Below are 15,078 nucleotides of genomic sequence, written 5' to 3'. Positions count from 1 at the left end.
AATCAAAAATTTGTATCATTTTTTTTTTTTTTTTTTTTATGTTGCCATTTTTCGAGAGCCATCACCTTTTTCAATTATTGGGATCTGGAGCCGTGTGAGGAATAATTTTTTTTTGTGCCCAGACCCAGCCAATATTTTCATTGATATCACTTTGGGATATATACGTTGGTTTGATCACCTGTTAATACATTTTTTCTGTTGTGGTGACCAAAAAAACTCAATTTTGGAGTTTTGATTTTTTTCTCTGTACGCCATTTACTAATCGGATTAATTTATTTTACATTGCCGTATATAGCAGATATCACGATCTCCTATGGACACCAACCAAAGCTGGTTTTCAAAGGACTACCATAATGACAGTCTTCAATAGACTCCCTTTTGTCATGGAAGCCTCCACACGATCATGTCACGGGCACAGCAATGGAAGTATTCAATGAGGCACTGCCCCTGCTGATGTGTGTTAAATCCCGCTGTCAGAGATTAAAAGAGGCATTCTAAAGGTTAACCTCCACAGGCAGAGCTCCTCTCCACCCATACCTGTTAGAAGCAGATGATAGCTGAATAATACAGCCATCATCTGCTGGGAAATATACAGACTCAGTATGCGATCCCGCTTCAAAGTCAGGGAGTTGACATATGACGTACCAGTATGTCATATGTCGGTAAGGGGTTAGTAAAGCATTTGCAGGGAGATGTAACATTTTTCTTAATTGACTGGGTATGTTGGTTTACTTCTCAAGTTTCTTAATACAGTAACATATAAAAAGTGACAAACTTGTGACAAAAATTCTGGACATTTTTTTCTTATGAATCTTCATTGTGCCATTTCTCTGTTATTCCACTGGGTGTTAATAGTCCCCTGGCGTAGGGGTGTGTCCCTACAGTGTGATAGTCAGCCCTGATTGGAGAGTGTCAAAGTGTGGAGGGACACCCCCCCCCCAACTGGTACCACCCAGTTGTCAATTTATTCACAAATTTCTAGGAGGGCTAACAGAGAAACGTTATAAGGAAAGATTCTCCAGAATTACCGTACTAGTACTTAGTAAATTAGATAAGATTCTCTTTAAATTCCTGAGTGTTGCTATGGTTGTGTGAATTGCTTCCCTGGGGACCCTTGATGAAGCCACAGCGAAACGTGCGTCGGGTGTTTGGTGGATGAGCCCTTTTGTTATTGCATACTTATTTTTTAACTATTTGTGGGTTTATTATTTATTGGCACTCTTTGTACAGATACTGTTTGATAATCATCTCTAACCAAAATGTATATTATTGATTGAATATTTATGAATCCTATTCTATATTACATTTAATATATAACGTTTTGTGTTCTGTACCAATTACCTTGGGGTTCTCAGTATGGCTCACCCACCAATCTTACCCTTTGTTTGCATTGCTGGATCTATCATTTTTTAATATTTGTGTTTGAATAAAGTTTTTTCATCTTTTGATAAACTGTTTTTCCAGGTCACCACCTGACAGCACGCTGGAGGACGTCCTCCTTATCCACGGTGGGACAGGAAACCACGAGAGTTCAAAAGGACCCTCCCCTCACCACCCTTCAGTATTTTTCCTGTCCCACTGCAGATAGGAACGACGAGAGGGATCCGACCGTTCCGAGCAGATGGTGAGGATCGGGGGGCCCAGCCTTTCCCTTCCCACCTCAAGAATTCTGCAAGCTGACACCCACCTGAGGGTCCCTCAGCAGACCCAGTGTAGCGCTGCTCCTGGGAGACGGGGTCGCTTCTCCCGAAAAGGGGCTCTCGACTCCAGGCGTCTCCTCTGATGTCCCTCTGCCGGGCCGCCTCTACAGAAGCTTCATCTTAGTAAGCAGTCCCGGGAATACATCGCTGCCGCAGGGCATCCCCGCAGGCCAGACGCGACATCGGACTCTGGCCACAGCCAGGCGAAGCAGGCAGATCGTGGCCGGCTTAGGGCGGCCGCGCCTCTCCAGGTGGCGGCGTCGCAGGCCCGACGCCACTTCCAGGTCGCTGGAACAGCGTCATTTCCGGGTAGCGGTTCAGTCACGGCAGATTTTAAACTGAACCACGTGCTCCCGGAGCTTGGAGCAGACAGGCGACGTCTCCTCCCAGGGGGATCTCGGAGCAGGTCGGACATCGCGGCATGCCAATCCAGGCGCGCTGACCAGCGGCAGGCGGTGCAGCAGCCCCAGACAGCCATTCCTAAAGGAACATGGAGGATCAGGCTAAAAATGAGACTGGGCCGGAGAGCCAGGGTCACATGAGTACCTCACAAAGGTTACTGCAGGACCCTAGGTAGACAGATCCCACAGGACACATATTCTATGTATTCCAGGGGACCCCAGCGGAGTAGAAGGAGTCTAGGAAGAAGGTGAAAAAGTGCCTAATTTGTGCCAAAAAACTAGAGGACACATGGCAAAAGCCCTTATGTGACGCATGCACCAGACGCATAGTGGGGGATGAGCAAGCCACTATTATGTCTAACATGAGATCCATTATAAGGGAGGAGGTGCAGGCTTCAGTATCAGGCCTGTGATGCCCCCAGACTCCGCAGCCGTTTCCCCAGGTATCCGGTAAGAGGCCAAGGGAGTCGGACTCCTCGTCGGAGGAGGACCCGTCCGAATCAGGGCTAGAGGAGGAAGAGATGAGAGAGCCCACAGAGAAGGGGAAAAGATATCTTTTTTCATCCGGGGATACGGACGAACTGCTGGGCGCAGTAAGGCACACTATGCAGTTCGAGGGGCCCCCAGAGACTCTATCGGTACAGGACGAGATGTTTGGGGGGCTGCGGTCGCAGACCTCAATGGTCTTCCCAGTGAATACGCATATACGAACGATGATCTTAGAGGAATGGGAAGAGGCGGAGAAGAGACTCACTGTCCCTAGAGACTTTAAACTCCGCCTACCATTTGACCCAGAGGAGGTCAAGGTCTGGGAGGAAATCCCAAAAATAGATATCCCGGTCGCAAAGGAGTCTAAAAAAACAGCCATTCCCTTTGAGGATTCTTCTAATCTAAAAGAGCCCTTGGACCGGAAGGCGGACGGCCTCCTAAAGAGAGCCTGGGAAAGTTCGGCCGTGGTCATACGGGCTAATATAGCGGCAACATCTGTAGCACGTTCAATGCACCTGTGGGCAGACGATTTAGAGGAGCACCTTACAGATAGAACCCCAAGGGAGACTATTCTAAAATCCATTCCCTTGTTAAAATTAGCCACTGGGTTTTTAGCTTACGCCTCAGCAGAGACCGTCAGATTTACGGCCAGGAGAGCCATCTGGCTAAAGAGCTGGTCGGGGGATATACAATCCAAGAATAATCTCTGCTCAATCCCCTTTTCTGGAGGCAAGGTCTTCGGGCCTGTTCTTGACCATATTTTAGAAAAAGCCTCTGATGAGAAAAAAGGGTTTCCGGAAGAGAAACGCAAAAAATATCAGCCCTTTCGTACACCCCGTTTTAACCAGAGAACGGACTACAGAGGGAAAGGGAAAATGGGAAGATGGAGCTACCCCAAAGGGGGAGAGAGCAGGGGTAGAAATAGAGACTCCATCTTCTCCGGGTCAAACTCCCGAAGAAAATGACGCCACCAGAGTAGGGGGGTGATTGCTCGGGTTCCTAGGGGAGTGGCAGCAAATTTCCAGCAGCCCCTGGGTGCTACAGATAATCTCTCAGAGGTACAGGATAGAGTTCGACTCCCTCCCTCCAAGCCGATTTCTGGTAACCAGCTCCCACCTCCATTCTGCCTCCCCTATGTGGTTGGACATCCAGGACCTCCTGGCGATGGCCACAGTCATCCCAGTACCCGCTCGAGAGGAAGGCAGAGGGCACTACTCAAGCCTCTTCTCGATAAAAAAGCCGTCAGGAGAGTCCAGAACTATAATAAATCTCAAACCCCTAAACAGGTGGCTAAGATACAAAAGGTTCAAGATGGAATCAGTAAAATCCATGATTCCCCTCCTAGGGAGGGGGGTGGTAATGTGTACTCTAGATTTAAAGCGTGCATATTACCATGTTCCCATCCATCCAGACCATCAGAGGTATCTCAGGTTTGCAGTCAGGAAAGAGGGCAAGATTTATCATTATCAGTTTCGCTGCCTCCCCTTTGGGCTAGCGTCAGCCCCAAGAGTCTTTACGAAACTGATGATAGAGGTGTAGTGGCCTACCTAAGAGTCAGAAATATCACAGTGGTCCCCTACCTAGACGATTTCCTCATCATAGCAGATTCAGTGGCCCAGCTCAGACTCGACTGTCAGTCTTTGATCTCCACGCTGCAGAGCTTGGGTTGGATTATAAACTGGCAAAAATCAGATCTAATACCCAAGCCAAGGATGAAATTCCTGGGAGTAATGCTAGACTCAGAAGAAAGAATGTCCTACCTTCCAGAAGAAAAAGACCAGCACGAAGGAAAGGATTCGCCAGTTCGCAAAAAAACGGGTCTCTATCAAGGAAGCCATGAGAATTCTAGGCCTGATGACATCCTGTATTCCCTGCGTCAGATGGAGCCAGTTCCACTCTCGAGATTTACAACGAGCAGTTCTGTCTTCCTGGGACAGAAGACAAAGCTCGTTCGACAAGAAGATCCGATTGTCTCACCGAGTCAGGAATTCCCTGGGGTGGTGGACCGTTCAGAAAAATCTACGCACCGGTGTCTCATGGACCCGGTCCCCGGAGGTCATAGTCACCACAGACGCAAGCCAGCAAGGTTGGGACGGACACGTTTGAGGAAGATACTACCAGGGGCGATGGGGCCGGGAGGACAGCGCAGAGTCCTCCAACTTCAGGGAGCTTCATGCGGTATGGAAGGTACTATTGTCCGCCCAATCCCTGGTGAGAAACAAGCACATCAAGGTACTGTCAGACAATACCACGACAGTAGCTTTCCTTCGTCACCAGGGCAGTCCAAGACACCCAGGACTACAACGCCTAGCCGAACAGATCTTCAAGTGGGCAGAAAGGAACACCCTCTTGATCTCAGCAGTGCACCTAGAAGGCGACAAAAACCAGGTGGCGGACTTCCTCAGCAGGAGAAGAGTAGTCGCAACAGAATGGGAGTTGAACAACGAAGTATTCAACAATCTATGCAGCCAGTGGGGAACACCGGAGATAGACCTGTTCGCAGTCAAGCAGAACACAAAAGTCAGGACCTTCTACTCTCTGAATCCTCTGGGGAACCCAGCAGGAATCGACGCCCTATCACAATCATGGAGCAAGGGCCTGTTATACGCCTTCCCGCCTCTCGCCCTCATACCGCGGACTCTCAGGAAAATCAACGAAGACAAAGCCAGAGTCATACTAATAGTGCCATTCTGGCCGAAGAGGAGTTGGTTCCCCTTGCTCAGGAAGATGGCAGAGGAAGAACCCATTCTTCTACCAGAAAGAAGGGACCTCCTCCTCCAAGGTCCGGTTTGGCACCAGAAGCCAGAAGCACTCCAGTTGTCAGCCTGGATCCTGAGCGGCAGGTCTTAAAAATCAAGGGGCCTGTCAGATGACGTCATCTCTACCCTGCAGGCGAGTAGGAAACCTGTAACCGCCGCGATATATAACAAGATCTGGAAGAGATTCTGCAGCTTCTGTGGAGAGACGACAGTTGAGACTGACCACCCCAACATCCCTAAGATTCTGGACTTCTTACAGGCAGGGTTCAAAAAGGGCCTTAGACCCAGTATGCTAAGAGTACAAATCGCAGCCCTTGGCGGGTTCTACGACTGCGCCCTATCAGCACACCCTTGGATAGCCCGTTTCTCCAGGGCCGTTCAGAGGCTAAAACCCTTAATAAGGAAGTCTGTTCCCCCCTAGGACCTTAACCTAGTCATCAATACACTATGTAAACGCTCATTCCAGCTAGAGGCAGACATAGGGATTGGTAATCTCTCGATCAGAACAGCATTTCTAGTAGCAATCACGTCAGCAAAGAGGCTAGGAGAACTCCAGGTCCTGTCTATCCAGGATCCTTATCTACAGCTGTTTGACGATAGATTAATCTTAAGACTTGACCAGGCTTTTCTTCCAAAAGTCATCTCAGATTCAAATATGAATCAAGAGGTGGTACTCCCTTAATTGTCAGTTCCCTAAGAATAAAAAGGAGAGCGCCTACCATAACCTAGATGTCAGGGAGTCAGTACTCAGGTACCTAGACGCAACCAGGCCTTGGAGAAAAGATAATCTCTTCGTTCAATACAGTGGTCCGAATAAAGGGAGAAAGGCGTCTAAATGCACAATCGCAATATGGATTAAATCCACAATTAGTCTAGCCTATAGGACACAGGGGAAGAATGCCCCAGGGAACCTTAAAGCCCACTCAACTAGGGCCATGGCCACGTAATGGGCAGAGAGGGGGGGAGGCTTGACAGAACAGATCTGCAGGGCCGCGTCCTGGTCCAGTCTCAGTACCTTCTCTAAACATTATAAATTAGATGTGGTATCCGCACAATTGGTAATCGGCAGAAAGGTACTCCATGCGGTAGTCCCACCCTAGGACCAGTCTCCTTTGGTACTACTCCAGCGTGCTGTCAGGTGGTGACCTGGAAAACGGTAATTAGACCTACCGGTAATTGTGTTTCCAGGAATCCATCCTGACAGCACTGTTAATTCCTTCCCTATGATATTCATCCATACTACTATGATGTAACATGTGTATGAGGAAATTTTGCTAAATAAAAATCTTCTTGCATCCATCCAGACGTGTTGCTTTGAGAAATCATTTAAGGGTGGTGAGGGGAGGGTCCTTTTGAACTCTCGTGGTTTCCTGTCCCACCGTGGATAAGAAGGACATCCTCCAGCGTGCTGTCAGGATGGATTCCTGGAAACACAATTACCGGTAGGTCTAATTACCGTTTTTTTTTCCCTTTGTCCTGGCACCCATTCTTCCTCTTCGGTTATCTTTATTGCATTTGTGCCTTGGGGAGACACGAACACCTAATACCTTTCAGGTTAACAATTTTCAGTCATTCTTATCTGATATTTTTATTCATTCATTTTAAATATTGGGATATGCAATGTCCTGTAATAAAAAGCCATATCATGCTGTTCTGCTAATACTGTTTTCTTGCTTCTGTTTGATAGAGGAAGGGTGTGGATTGAGTTTGCGAAAATACGGTCCATTCACAGTGTTTGTTCCCCTTATAAAGCAACGTCACATGAACGTAAGTACAGATGGTACAATGGGTGACCGTATTGTATAATTTTTGTCCTAACGGCGAGGGTTACAAACCAATATTGCATCTAATGGTTGTGAATGGGGTGGCCTTGTGACCCGCAATGCAACTGTCGCAGAACATCCAACAATCTTGGGGGTGTTTTTGCCGCAAGATTTTACCCCATTAGCTTCAAAGTACGTTTAGTGCTAAAAATATTTGGATGAAATACATATGAAAATACAGAATACCTGCACACAATAGTCTGGTTTATGGTAAAACATGTATATCTGGAAACAAAGGTGATCTTGACATTTTAATAACCACTTACAATTTTTCATTTATTTTTCCTTTTCATTGCTCATTCTTTTGTTTTTGTCTTGCAACCTGTGACTAACATGTGACCTGTCTGCAGTTTTGTCTGGGTTTTTTTTTTCCCAGCTCAAAATTTGTCATGTGTATGCAGAGTGGAATCCCACAACCCTCCAATTCCCCACTTGTAGAGAAAGCACAATATCTCACTCTTCCCTCTGGGTACTTAATGGTAACGTCATTACCGTTTGGTGAGGTGACAGTTTAGTAAAGTATGTGACAGCTCTGGATTAGTGCAAAAGAGCGAGAATCCCCCCCTATGACTGCAAGAGGGGCAGTTGAGGGCTGTGTGATCACGCTCTACATGCCGGGATCCCATAACCTAAAAGTTTGAAGTCAAGTTTTGCTAGAAAGTTGGGCTCTTTCGGGGAGACATTCAAGGCCCTTTGGTGGGGGACATTAGGGACCCTTCTGAGCAGTTTAGCTATTAGGTGATTTTTTGTAGTAGAGCACACACAACACACTGAATGGCCACTTTATTAGAGACACTTGCCCTTTCAAGATCAAAGTTTTCCTGTAAGGAAATTAGACCCGTGATCATGGGTGAGGCATAAAATCAAGGAAGCAAGTTGTCCGCAGATCAGTTTCGTAGTGAATTCGCATTTCAGCGGGAAAGTCTAGTGATATGAGGAACATTAAACAAGTATTTCAGAAACAGCCAATCTTGTAGGGTTTTCTCAGTCATTGGCAGTCATAGTATATCTAAACCTAGATGGAGGCCAGATGCTATCGCATAGGGAGGGTGGTAATGTCACGATGGGGGCAGGCTTTGCAGCGTTGAGAATCTCTTTCCCCCCCCCCCATGTGGTCACCCACCTATCCACTCTCTCTTTCCCCATGTACTGACTTCTCCCGTCTATGCTCTCCTCTTTGACCTGTCTACCCCATGTGATATCCCCTTTGTCTGCTGTCTCACTCCTTCCTGTGCTATGTTCTCCCCTCATGTGCTGTCCCATTTGAGCTGTCTCGCCCCTGTGCTCTGTCTCTCTCACCCCTGTGTCTGACCATGTACAGAACATACCACAGCTCCTGGGCAGGGGAGGAGGCAAAAGACAATACTGACATTACAGCAGGAGATCGCAGAGGATACATTTTGTGAGGTAAAATATTGTTTAAAAACAGTAAGTGAAATATTTTACCTCACAAAATGAATCCTCTGTGATCCCATGCTGTAATGTCAGTATTCTCTTTTGCTTCCTCCCCTGCCCAGGAGACGTGGTATGCTCCGTACACGGTCAGACACAAACAATTTTTAAAATGAACTTTCGTTTGTGGGAAAACCCTTTTAACGTGACTGACTTCCTCTGCCTGTAGACACGTCGTGCATCTGCCACCAGGATCAGCTGAATGATTCACTGCACCTGCACGGAATTTGCGCAGGCACAGTGCAACGGTGTTCCGCTGGTGGTACCGCGCAAGAGGCTGCGAGAGTGTGTGGTGCGTACGCCGTATAGAGTGTGTGTGGTGCGACGGTGTTCTGCTGGTGGTACCGCGCAATAGGTTGGTACCAGCAGCAGAATCCATATTGAGACACCCATCACTTGGGTGTCTCAATATGCCGGTCGGTGAACTTCCTCCACTTGGATTTCTGGGATACGGTGACATCTGGACAGAACAGGAAATGAAAACATTACAAGGCAATTATATAAATAGATGGTGTGATCAGGGAAGAACATCCAGGTAATGGGGATCCTGTGGATATAAAGTATTCATCAAGGAAAAGGCTTTATGGGGTGGGGACAAGGAGCATTCTGGCAAACATCAACTGAACACAACGCTGGTGAACAAGTTGTCGTTGTTGGTGAAACTCGGTCCCCTGTTATGTCTGGATGGACATTTGGATGGACCTAAGTATTATGTATGACTAAATTCACCCCTTCAATGGCAGAAGGCCATTTTCAGCGGCTCTGAATGACATCTAAGGCTTCATTAATAAATTGGCCATGAAATGTATTTTTGTGACCAAATGGAACGTCCAAGAAAAGAAAATGTGTCCTTTTACTGTATTTATTTATTTATTTTGTCCAAAAACTATGCACGCAGTTGCAAATGATTGGGGCTGCACGGCAATATTGGATGGACAGACGTGGCACTGTTACTTTAAAAAAAAAAAAAGCCCTGACCACTTATTTTCACTATTTTATTAGTTTGGACAATATCACACGTGGCAATACCAAATATGTGAAAAAATATTTTTTTAGTTTTTATTTATGTTCCAGTGAAAGAAGAGTGATAGATATACCGTATATACAGTGCCTTGCGAAAGTATTCGGGCCCCTGGAACTTTTCAACCTTTTCCCACATATCATGCTTCAAACATAAAGATACCAAATGTAAATTTTTGGTGAAGAAGCAACAACAAGTGGGACACAATTGTGAAGTTGAACGAAATTTATTGGTTATTTTAAATATTTGTGGAAATTCAAAAACTGAAAAGTGGGGCGTGCAATATTATTCGGCCCCTTTAGTTTCAGTGCAGCAAACTCACTCCAGAAGTTCATTGTGGATCTCTGAATGATTCAATGTTGTCCTAAATGACTAATAATGATAAATATAATCCACCTGTGTGTAATCAAGTCTCCGTATAAATGCACCTGCGCTGTGAGAGTCTCAGGGTTCTGTTTGAAGCACAGAGAGCATCATGAAGACCAAGGAACACAACAGGCAGGTCCGTGATACTGTTGTGGAGAAGTTTAAAGACGGATTTGGATACAAAATGATTTCCAAAACTTTAAACATCCCAAGGAGCACTGTGCAAGCAATAATTTTGAAATGGAAGGCATATCATACCACTGCAAATCTACCAAGACCCGGCCGTCCCTCTAAACTTTCATCTCAAACAAGGAGAAGACTTATCAGAGAAGCAGCCAAGAGGCCCATGATCACTCTGGATGTGTTAGGAATCTGGGTTCTATGCTGCCTATGCGGGAATCCAGGTTCTCACATTTGTCTCCAGAGGCTAAGTCCTTTATTCCAACTTCTGAGCATGCCCGTGGGACGAGCTCCAGTTGGAGTTCGGGAGTCGGGTGCTCAGGTCCTGTTCCTGATTCCATTGGCTTAGCTCAGGGCTCTGGAGATTTCTGGCAGGTCCCGTACGCTATAGAAGGTGCGCATGGCCGCTGTGCCATGCGCTAGTATTTTCATACTGCTGCTGTATGTATGGTGACGGATTCTTGGACTGGTGACTGACTTATTAAGAAACCCCTTCCCTCTGATAATACAACTGTGCGAGTAATTGGGCAGCGTTCAGTAGCAGCGTCAGCACTCTCCAGCTATTCCTGTCTCAGCAGCTAGTGTCCTGCATCGCGCCAGCGATATCGCGGTGTCTCCGCTGAGGCTCCGTTCACACCGCGCTGCCATTGCAGTTCCTCGTTCGTTCGCAGTTGCGACGTCTCGCACCTCTTTTCACGGTAAGGTCTTGTCGGAGTAGTTCTGACATTTAAGGCTGCTCCAGTGACCCTTTATTACCGTGTCGCTGTTGTTCTGTGGCTTAAACAGACACAGCGTTTTTGTGTACTTTTAGGTTGCGGCTCTGTGTCCTTAACAGAGCTTGCTTCAGTGCACTCTGGGTGCAGTTAACCCCGTGCACTTTAATGCCATAGTGCTCTGCCTCTCTAGCAGCGGTCATATCACCTGCCGCACGGTGGACCCCGAGTGGCGAAGGCACTTTAATTTTTTTTTTTTTTTTTAGTGCCTTCCGCCACTCCTAACATAATACTAGCGCCAGGGTCTGGCTGGAGATGGCAGATCAGCAGCAACTGTTGCAGTGCGTGCGACAGCTCGAGACTCGCTTGGCTACCCTTGAGCGAGCTCTCGCAGCTTCGCAGGCCACAGATGCTGCTGTCCAAGCACTCACGGACGCGGTAGGGTGTATGTCCATGTCCGCCTTTACGCCGACAGTTACCCGCCTCCCGTTACCTGAAAAATATTCTGGGGATGGCGCCTCCTGTAGAGGTTTTATCAGCCAGTGCTCAATCCACCTGGAGCTGCTGGCTGCGCAATTCCCTACAGAGCGGGCCAAGGTGGCCTTTATTATATCCCTACTGTCGGGTAAGGCACTGGAATGGGCTACGCCACTATGGGAGCGTGGTGACCCGGATATCCGGACCGCAGCTAATCTACTAATTGCTATCAAGCAGGTGTTTCTTGGTCCGCGGGTTACACACGATTAGTGTTGAGCGATACCACCCGATACTGAAAAATATCGAATCGGAATGGATCGGCCGATCTAAAAAAAAAAGTATCGGGTATCGCCGATTCCGATCCCGGAAGTCCCATTCAAGTCAATGGAACAGAAATATTGGAATTAAAAAAAAAACACATTTTTTCCCTGTAGGTTAATTCTACATGAAGAAAAACAACTAATAATAATTGCGAAAAGGAGATGAATCCAGCGAGCCAAGTTTAAAGTACATAAAAAATCTTCTTCTTTATTTCAAACGGAGATTAAAAATATTTATCCATAGCAGCATATTATAAATATAGGCAGAAATAGGAAAAATTACTGCTGTAAAGCGCACGGCAAGACGCGTTTCGGCTAAACCTTTATCATTGCCATAATACACATTGCTATTTTTCTGGGATATAAGAAGGAAAAGATCCTAAGATAGGTGGTGCTATAGTTGATTAAGCGTTAATAGATCAATAGATCACACTTGTGAGCATCAACCTATAAGATTAACTATTTAAAAACAAGTGTTAACCCTAACAAAAGCTAATACGCTAGCAGTAATTTTTCCATATATTTTACAATACATGATATAACAGAACATAAATACAGAGATTTTTTTCTCATGTTATCCTCCACAATACTTCCATAATATAATTTTTACTCAAAAAAAACAACCGGGTAAGCTGGCATTTTTTCTTTTTCATTGTTCCATGAGAGTTTTTTCTTGCCGTGCCAACCCTTATTAGGCAGAAGATTTTAATGATTGAACTTTAACATGAATACAGAACAGACAATTTTGGATGTGGATGATTATGCCAATAGACTAGACAGATCTGCACAGATCTTTAACCCCTTCCTGACATCAGACCAGGCCCGGATTGGCAATATAACCAACCGGGCATTTTCCCGCTGGGCCGCTGACACCTGGGCCGCGGGCGGCAGTGCCCGATCATCTGGCCGCTTGCCAGCTGCTGCGGCCACTGTTGCTCCTGCCGCCGGCCCTCTGCAGCACGGCGGTGATAGTTTCCAAGTTCCTCCGGCACTGCAGGGAGATAAGCCGCCACGCCCTCGCCTTAGCATGAGACCCCCTCCCCCCCGCAGCCACTCACAGCGTCGCACTCGCTTGCCTGCTCGCTCTGTTCGCAGGACCTGTGATGAGGTTACAGGAGGGGAGGAGTCAGGGGGTCACATGATCAGGAGCCTTTGTCCAGACCCCCGATCATGTCACCCCTGACTCCGCCCCTCCTGTGACCTCATCACAGGTCCTGTGCGCTCAGCCTTGCCTCTACCGTCTGCGACTGCAAGACTCTGCTTTGCTGTTGTCATGGTGCTGGTTGAGGTAAGTATGTGTGGGGTCAGGATTTACAGTGTGGATGTAGCAGAGCTGTGTGTGTATGAGGTGTACGGAGCAGAGCCGTGTGTGTATGAGGTGTACGGAGCGGAGCCGTGTGTACAAGGTGTACGGAGCGGAGCCGTGTGTGTACGAGATGTACGGAGCGGAGCCGCGCGTGTACGAGATGTACGGAGCGGAGCCGCGCGTGTACGAGATGTACGGAGCGGAGCCGCGCGTGTACGAGATGTACGGAGCGGAGCCGCGCGTGTACGAGATGTACGGAGCGGAGCCGCGCGTGTACGAGGTGTACGGAGCGGAGCCGCGCGTGTACGAGGTGTACGGAGCGGAGCCGCGCGTGTACGAGGTGTACGGAGCGGAGCCGCGCGTGTACGAGGTGTACGGAGCGGAGCCGCGCGTGTACGAGGTGTACGGAGCGGAGCCGCGCGTGTACGAGGTGTACGGTGAGGAGCCGCAGGTGTACGGTGAGGAGCCGCGCGTGTACGAGGTGTACGGAGAGGAGCCGCGCGTGTACGAGGTGTACGGTGAGGAGCCGCGCGTGTACGAGGTGTACGGAGCGGAGCCGCGCGTGTACGGAGCGGAGCCGCGCGTGTACGAGGTGTACGGAGCGGAGCCGCGCGTGTACGAGGTGTACGGAGCGGAGCCGCGGGTGTACGAGGTGTACGGAGCGGAGCCGCGCGTGTACGAGGTGTACGGAGAGGAGCCGCAGGTGTACGGAGAGGAGCCGTGGGTGTACGAGGTGTACGGAGCGGAGCTGCGCGTGTACGAGGTGTACGGAGAGGAGCCGCGCGTGTACGAGGTGTACGGAGAGGAGCCGCGCGTGTACGAGGTGTACGGAGAGGAGCCGCGTGTGTACGAGATGTACGGAGAGGAGCCACGCGTGTACGAGGTGGACAGAGTGGAGCCGTGTGTGTATGAAGTGGAGCCATATGTGTACGGGATGTACGGAGCGGAGCCAAGTGTGTACAAAGCATACAAAGCGTGCTTTTCCCACGGACACAGGAGTATACGGCGGAGCCCCGAGGAGCATTTTAAAACACACACATGATGTTCCACCTGAAGTGATGTGCTGGAAGCTGACCGGAAATGAGATAATTTCTTGAGGAGATTGTGACGGAACCAGGAATGCTTCAGATCCATCACCGTGTCCTCCTCCGACAGCGCAGACAGCAGGATCGCCTTGGAATCGGGGATGCCGGCCATGTGAGCGGATCATGATAGGTCCTGCACCGGGAGGCTCAGGTGGGCACTACAATGGGAGCCGGGCTGCTATAGTATCTTTGTAGAATCTTTCTTTCTCTCTTTTTCTTTCTCTCTCTGTTCTTTCTTTCTCTCTCTGTTCTTTCTTCCCCTCTTTCTTTCTTTTTCTTTCCTCTCTTTCTCTCTGTTCTTTCTTTTCTTTACTTCTTTCTTTCTCTCCCTGTTCTTTCTCTGTCTCTCTGTTCTTTCTTTCCCCTCTTTCTCTGTCTCTCACTGTTCTTTCTTTGTCTCTCACTGTTCTTTCTTTCTTTCCCCTTTCTTTCTCGCTCTCTCTGTTTTCTTTTTTCTCTCTCTCTCTGTTTTCTCTCTTCCTTAGTGCCAGCCACTGTGCCCTCAGTACCAGTCAGTGTGATCAGCAGTGCTAAATGGGTGCGATTAGGTGTGGACATGGGTGTGACTATTTGTGACATGGGTGTGGCTGGGCGTGGCCAAAATTTGCCGCAGTCTTTGTCTGTCTTTCCCTTCTTCAAAAGTTGGGAGGTATGATAGGGGCGGCTATGACCAGGGGGTCTGGTTGCCCAATAGAGAGCAGTTCTGCCAGGAATTCTGTAATCATGCATACAAAAGGGGACAGAGATTTGGGAGGAGTACTGTACCTAAAAGCAATAAATAGGACTGAGCTGAAATACTGGGCACAGCTCTGACTACATGTTATATAGTCGTGTTAATCTCCTCTCACTTCTTGTAAACTACAAGTGTACAAAGATATTATATAGTCACCATGTGACTAGTGGGCCTGTGTAACTTCAAATGCCAGGGCTGAATTTTAGTCCCAGTCCGGCCCTGCATCAGACGTACTATCCCGTCCATGGGAGCC

The 15,078-nt window shown here is 48.0% G+C and overlaps 1 protein-coding gene across 1 annotated transcript in view; it reads left to right on the top strand.

Annotated features, from left to right (window-relative positions):
- STAB1 (stabilin 1) overlaps window positions 1–15,078 on the top strand; it is a 281,241-nt gene that overhangs the window by 35,368 nt on the left and 230,795 nt on the right. The window contains exon 11 of the mRNA XM_073574319.1: window positions 7,037–7,116. Within this exon, the coding sequence (XP_073430420.1) occupies window positions 7,037–7,116 (80 nt within the window). The remainder of the gene's footprint in view (window positions 1–7,036; window positions 7,117–15,078) is intronic.

The sequence above is a fragment of the Dendrobates tinctorius genome, unplaced genomic scaffold, assembly GCF_039654945.1.
Source record: "Dendrobates tinctorius isolate UK_male_01 unplaced genomic scaffold, ASM3965494v1 ptg000038l, whole genome shotgun sequence".
In the NCBI taxonomy this organism is placed as follows: Eukaryota; Metazoa; Chordata; class Amphibia; order Anura; family Dendrobatidae; genus Dendrobates; species Dendrobates tinctorius.
The sequence above is the reverse complement of the archived record's forward strand: the minus strand, read 5'-3'. Positions and strand labels throughout refer to the sequence as shown.